Source organism: Corvus brachyrhynchos, unplaced genomic scaffold, assembly GCF_000691975.1.
Source record: "Corvus brachyrhynchos isolate BGI_N302 unplaced genomic scaffold, ASM69197v1 scaffold467, whole genome shotgun sequence".
NCBI lineage: Eukaryota > Metazoa > Chordata > Aves > Passeriformes > Corvidae > Corvus > Corvus brachyrhynchos.
Window position 1 is genome coordinate 1,282,537 of NW_008239309.1, and position 7,149 is coordinate 1,289,685.

Sequence of the window (7,149 nt, forward strand, 5' to 3'; positions counted from 1 at the left end):
TGTTTTTTTTTTTTTTTTGTAGTTGCATAATGGGGAACATAAACCTAAAGCTGGATTTACTTTTACCTGAAGAACTTCTGCTGAGAAATGAAGCAGATCCAAGGGCTGTACCACTGAAAGGGACTCTGAGCTCAGTAAGCAGCTTTTCAGTTCTGAAAAAGGGTGGAAGTCATGACGTCAAAACCATCAAAGAGCATACATTGCTAAAGGAAAGTTCATTATCTACACAGAAGCTGCATAAGAGTGGAGGAAGATCATTAAAATGGTTACTTGGAAAAATTGTTTCCTAAATTATATGGAAGTTTAAGGGCAAAAGAATGACATTTGCTGTCAAAATGCCAGTGGAAAAGCTCTTCTAAAAGTCATGGCCAGTGCTGCATAATTAATAACAGGGCTTGTTGAGGAGAGGTGTTAGTATCATATTGAGGGAACTTATCACAGGTCATAAACATAAGTGATCAGGCTATAGTGAAGTAATATATGTCCTGATTATCAGTGACAGCAAGGGGAAAAAAAGTAGCCTTAGGCAGCGAAGGAAATCTGATAATCAAAATTTCATTTGGAAACATTTGTTCAGAAGAATGCTGTATTTAACAGCGGAACATAAGGGGAAAAGCACTAAGGAATTACAAAAAATACCCCTAAGTGTTAGTAATTTAATGGAGGAAAATAGCAGCATTATGAGGTAGAAGACTAAAAATAGATGAATCGAAAAGGAATCATCTCCAGATATCTAGACATAAGACTCATTGAAGAATTAACTTTTTAAGGGATGTGAAATTTTTAAGCACTGAACAGGAGCCCAGAAAGTTTGAACTTAAGTCTGATGCTGTTTTCATCTGCCTCTGAGTTGTAGGGAGTGATCGGTAATAGACTTCAGTGCCAAGGAAGAGAGACTGCTGCCCAGCAAAGAGTGTCCTTTTCTCACCATGCCTGTGGCTTTTAAACTCAGCAACCCAAGATACCTGGGCTTTTACGACCTCTGGGCTGCCTCTCTAACACCCTGCAGAGTCCTGCTGGAGAGTAGTTGGAGCAGTGCTACTTAAAGAATCCCCTGCCTTCACTGTACATGGTTCAAGCAGGCTTTGCAGGATATTTGGGAGTTCTTGTTAATAAGACTGGTAAAATCTCACCAAGAAAGGCTTGCCTGTTAATCTTGGTGAATAACAAATACCTTGTAGAAAATAAGTAAGAAGTAGAAGCCACCATATTCCTTACTGACTGTGTGTGGAAAAGGTGATTTAAACCTTAAATTTATGCACAGATGACAAGAGACAGACAAACGGATTATTCCTATAGGCATCCTATACACAGATGTGCTAGTTTGAAAGCAAACCAGTGGGAGATCCCAAGTCAGAATTACAATTTAATAGGAAAATTAAGATAAAGGCAATGATACAGAAACTCTGGCTTAAACTGACAGAGTCAGGATATGACCTGACACCCTGCCGGGCAGGGTGGTCATAGCAGTCCAATTCAATGGTGGCTGCAGTCCTGTTGGAGTGATAAATGTCACTCTGTCAAACCAGTGATCCTGTAGTAAAGTCTGGTCCTTTTCTGGAGGTCCAGTGGTGATTATGGAGCTCTTCTCCTCTGGGAATCCAGTGAATAGTGCTCCCACGGTGTTCCAAACCTCAGATTACATCCAGGTAGGAATGCTTGGTTCCTCCCCCTGGAACACAATGGGAGATGTAATTCTATGAGTCATGCAGTGAGACTTGATCGCTCATTAGCAGAAGATGTCCCCTGGAGGGAGTTATCAGGGATGTGCCATGGAAGAGATAAAGAACACTGCCCCACCTGGTTTTAACAAGAAAAACCGTCTTTTTTATGAAGATGGTGATAGAATACATACTTCTGGTAATTACCTTACATAATTACCTTACACTGTAACCTAAGACAGCAGAATTCAAGAGGACTTGAATCCTTCAAGCCATGATCACAGAAATGTTTCGACCTCTGCTAAGACCATGGTCTTTGTATTGTCTTTAAAAAATTGACACTTACAAGTCAAAACACTATTGAGACAACATGATGCAACATCAACATGTAAATGTGTAATGTATCACATTTTGCCCAGGATGAATCAGGACTAAATTTGGCCCACTTTAGAAGTGTAGGTGCCATCATGCTTCCTTTGACTAATGCCTTGGCAGCTGCAAAATTCTTATTCATTCTGGATCTGACTTCTTTGGTTTTCTAGACCTCCTGGTCCAGCTGGTGCTCAGCAGGAGGTAAGATGTGAGCACAGGTGGCAAGAGGCAGGAAGGCTGGACAAGGCAAGGGTCTTCTTCCTGCAACAGCTAGCTGTTATTTCTGCTCAAGTCCTGGCAGGAACCTATTACCCACTAAGTTCTAGATTTATCTTCTTTTTCTTTGATCACGATATAGCTTATCCCCAAGGATTTCTAAGCGAAAAAAGAGTATACCTGCCAATAGTCACTGCATATATGAATGAGTTTGTACTCCTTCGTACTCCTACTTCCATCTCTGCAGAATGAAATGGAAAATATCTCAAATATTTGAGACACTAATTATGGGATCTCCCTCCTAGTTTGCTAAAGCTTGTCTACAACAAAAATTTAGGGCTTATGTGGAAAATATTAGAAAGGGTTTCAGTATTTGATGAAGTTATGAAATTAAAAGTAACCTAAACAAACATGATTTGTTCATATGAAAAGTACTCTGCTATATCAGCTCTGGAAGCCAGTGCTTCATTTTGTGACTCTGATATTCTTCCACCAGCATTGGAAATGGCTACTGGCTTAAAAGAGTAGAAATTTTAAGTTGAAATTAAAACTGGAAAAGCAAATTTAAGTATCTCATGCTGTTTTGAAGGACTACTAGGAAAATAATAGGAGTGAGATGAACAAAGAAAAAGGTGGAGGAAATGACAAAGATTGTCAGAAATACTGACGTTTATCTTCCGTGATAGTCCAGTGATTCTGAAGGAGAACTCCTCAGTATGTAAAAAAGGTGGCAAGTGAAAGAATTTGTGTTAGAACTTACAAAGCCATGAACAGCAGGGAAAAAATATTTAACCACACTTGTTCCTTGTCTGTTCTAGTACAAAAATGAGAGCACATCACATTTAAATGAGCAGGTGACTTGCTTAAAGCAAATGAAAAGAGACACTTCTTACCACTGATAGATAGATAGATCCCAGGAGTATTTCACCACTGAATATATTTAGTGGTACTAATGTACTTGATTTCAAAAAATGACTGGACAAATTCACGGAATAAATTCTCTCACAGGCTATTAAATTCAGATATTATCTCTGCTTTAAAACAAACAAACAAACAGCTTGAAACCCAGGTTTCTGGCAGATAGAAATCGATTTTACACACTTGTTTTGTTCCTATATTCTTCCCTAAACATCTGGTCTTAGCTGATGTTGAAGTCAGTTTACGCTGCTAGATGTGTCTTGGTCTAACCTGATAAAAATGCTCCTTAAGATCAGAACATCGTGAGAACATTAAATCACATTTTACAGAAATGAAAAGCCCAAAGGGCCTTAAAGGAAGTAACTTACATTTGTCAGAACAAATGTACATGCCCTGCAAGGATTATAGAACTAGGGGGAAAAAAATCCCGAACCAACCTAACCAACAAACAAAACAAAACCCCAACAAAATCCAACTCATCAAACAAATAAACCAAACCAACTTGGTCAAGAAGAAAAGTATGTTTGATGAGGGTAGAGGGGAAATCTCCTCCAAGGATGGTAAATCCTTTTTCTGCAGTAGGCATGGCTGGAAGCCCAGATTTTTCTTCAGTTTTTCCGGTGTCTCCTGCCAACCCTCTCCAATGCATTGTGGTCACACAGACATTGTAATCTCAACCTCCACAGAAGGCTTAAAGGAGGTGTTACTTTCTGCAAAACTACATGGCGAGGGTAGAGGAGGATAAACCCCCAAAAAAGTGGAGATAAAATGGCAGTCACTGTTATACAGGGCAAAGAAGACTACAGCTGTCACTGTTATTGTCTCTGTCATGGACACCACTATCCTTTTGCAAGGTCATTGCTGGAGGATTTATTCATTCCATGACACAAGCAGCTCAGAATTCAGTCCAGTGTTTGACCCAAGACACTACATTCGCAGAAAATGTAAATCATTCAATAAATGGTTCTATACATTAACAGAAAGTCCAGTTCTGCAGCTCCAGAAAACTCATAGCACTTCTGCCAGTGTGCCAGTGTGGCTGCTTGAAAATGCCCTAATTAGTGCCCAGGGTAATCTTCAATTTTGAATAAAGGATGAGGGAAGATATGTAGGCTCATCTATTCCCTGTCCCAATATTGTCTGCCTTGCTGGGCACAGGCTTCCTCACTGTAGAAGGATATGTGGCCTGTGGGACCCCAAGGGACACTGTCCCCCAGAATAAAGAAAACATCAAGGGAAAGTGATGGCAGGTTCACGCAGTTTGACTTCTGCCCAGTATCCCTGGACACGCCACATCAACCAGAATGCTCCTGCTCTGGCCACCTCGGGCAGCAGAGAGCTGCCCAAATACCCAGACCTTTCTCAGGTTTGGACGTGAGGAACAGGGCTTGAAGGAGATGTTCCTGTCCTTACTGCCCTGCAGGAAACATCGGCAGAGGGGACCCAGCCTTGCCACTAGGGAGGGGTGTGGTTGAACAGCAGGAGCCATCAGGACTGTTTGGATAGATTGCCAGAGTGCTTTGATCCTGGGCTGCACTGATAAAATGTGGATGTTCTTTATATGCATGAAGAAATTGTGTGTATAATATATAACTAAAAATTATAATTAATATTAGTTTAAAATTCATTACTAATATTAATATGCCCAAACAATAAAAAATGGATAAACCCTAGCTGGGTAACTGTATTTCTCATCTTGCTTTTGTGCTACTGTGTTTTTAGGTGCATGATATATCAGATCATTCACAACCAGCAGGAAACTCTTGAAGGCAGCCCCCGAGATCCTGGGCCCAGGGTGGTAGTTTGGTGGTAGGGTGTGTGGGCAGAGAGGCCCGGAATGGATGTGGTAAGGTGGTCGAGGAAGTTCCAGCCATTCCGCGAAGGGGACTGTTCTTAGGCCCCTTCCAGAACTCTGCTTTTCTTTAGGGTCTCGGGGTCCCGCGCAGTCGCTGAGCGGGGGATTCCTGCCCGACCCTGCCTTTCTCCGGGACTGCTTTGGGCAGGGAGGCCACGCCGGGCCCCCTGCGCGGGCACACGGCGTCCCACAGCCGGCGCTCCGTGCCGGTCGCGCCGCTGGCCGGGTCTTGCCAAGGGAAATGCCACTCGCGGCTGTGCCGCCTCTGCTCGCCTTCCTCCTTGTCTTTCTTGCCCTTTTGAAATGGCACCTGCCGGATTGGGGACGGGAACGATCAGAAGATACTCAAAGACACGTCGCGATCTCCAGGGACTGAAGTAACATCAGGTCTTAACTGCCCGCACTGGAGGCTGACTCAACTGACCCCCCGAAAGAAATCTCAGCAGCCCACAAACACAGCATGCATACCCCGCATCGACAGACGAGAGCTTGCAGTGTTGCCCAAGCCTTCCAGAGGGGTCCCCACCATCACTCCCCATGGCCACCCCGACGTGGCCACGTCTAGAAAAGAGCCGCACCCCAGCCGAGACTCCCGGGAACTCGGTGCTATCGAAGAGCCGCCGGTGTCACACGCGCAGTGAAACACCCGTGCGTCCTCCTTGCAGAGGATCGAGGGCAGACCCGGCTCTTTTGGTTTGTCGCTACAGTGGTTCTTCCCCGTGCATTTTTAAACTTCACTGTTCTTCATAGTTAAGAGCATGATTTTTTTCTTTTAAGGCGGTTTTTAACGTTCAGGTTGGGAGAAAAAAATAATAAAAGGGGGAAAAAAGGAAGCAGAAAGCTAAAACACTAACTCTTTGCAAAGAGGAGAAACCCCTTGAAGACGAAAAATCCTGTCTAACTTTCTTTTAGTAGCTTGCCCCAGGACCTCAAAACTAATTTGAAGAGAGATTTTATTAACTGTATGAACTGTAAATCTCGAGTGATGTCTCTTTATCTAAAGAAAAAAAAAAAAGTAGTCAGTTGCTGGATCTAGAGGTTTGGGGGGTTTTTCCATCGTCTTTTTTTCTTTTTTTTTTTTCCTGTTTTGTAGCTTTTGGTGGTATTGTCTTGCAGGCTCCTTAGTAGTGAGCAAAATGTAAATAGGATTATATGGAAATAGTAGAAAGGATTATGTTGTAAATCGATGGAGCTGGGTTTGAAACAGGGTGGCTTGTAGCTTTGGGTTAGGACAATATATTGAAAACGTATTTCAAGAAATTGGGTGTGTGAGTTGTTTGAAAAGAGGGATGTGATCAATAAGACTTTATGTATCAGTCTGCCCTTCTCACGACGATTTCTGCCGAAGAACGAAATGCTCCCTTGCTCCTATCCCAGTCGGATCCTGAGTGTGGTTTATCCTGCCAGAACTGGGAACGATGGGATTTTTCAAAGCCTTTCTTTTTAAGACCGTGGTAATTGCATTTCTGTCCAAATTTGTGGGGGTTTTATTTTGTTTGGATTCTTTCCTGGAGTTTTTGTTGCCTTTTTTTCCCCCTGCCTTACATGAAGGGGGCCCCGGTCTTCTGTCGTCGCATAGATCACCTGTAAAGGGAAACAGTGCCACTAAATTTGCAAGCAACCCTCTGTCTCTTTCTCAGGGGTGTTGCTCCTACTTAAAGCGAAAGACCCGTTCTAAAGGACAGTGAATTTACTTCCTTTGCGTACGAAAGAGATTCTAATTCTCTGTTAGTGTTTCTCATAATGGAGGGAGCTGCTTCTCTCTAATAACAATAGCCTTACAATTAAACTGAGAATAGCGGTGTGTTTTGGAGGCTGTTCTTTGAGAGCTTGTGAGGTCGACATGGAGAGATATTTTATTTCATTCTTAAGTAAATTAAACTCTGGAGGGTGACGGGGGAGAGGAAGGAAAGGATGTCTCTAAACCATTCCGCGGACAGAAGTCTGAAGTTTATTAACTCACCATCTCCCTCTCCGATCTGATTTTTTCCCCCCTTCCTTTCCACGGCAAGCAGCACCCCGTCTCTGAGGGCAGCCCAGGAAGATGCGAAGCTCCTAGACCTTCCGAACGGTTTCTGGGAAGATGCTCCTGCTCTTTGCGACAGACTTGCACTTTTTTTTTTTTTT

General features: G+C 42.9%; 1 protein-coding gene and 1 long non-coding RNA gene across 2 annotated transcripts in view; both read right to left on the reverse strand.

Annotated features, from left to right (window-relative positions):
• The window catches only part of BTF3 (basic transcription factor 3), a 16,500-nt gene extending 10,939 nt beyond the window's left edge, over nucleotides 1-5,561 (reverse strand). The window contains exons 1-2 of the mRNA XM_008638615.2: nucleotides 5,478-5,561; nucleotides 5,141-5,332 (exon numbers count right to left, since the gene is read on the reverse strand). Coding sequence (XP_008636837.2) covers nucleotides 5,141-5,332; nucleotides 5,478-5,561 — 276 coding nt within the window. The remainder of the gene's footprint in view (nucleotides 1-5,140; nucleotides 5,333-5,477) is intronic.
• A 397-nt stretch (nucleotides 5,562-5,958) lies between these two features.
• On the reverse strand, nucleotides 5,959-7,143 carry LOC108448287. Its single transcript, XR_001864132.1, has 2 exons — nucleotides 6,986-7,143; nucleotides 5,959-6,606 (listed from the first exon to the last, which is right to left on the reverse strand). It is a non-coding gene; the product is annotated as an uncharacterized LOC108448287 (long non-coding RNA).
• Nucleotides 7,144-7,149: the final 6 nt, after the last annotated feature.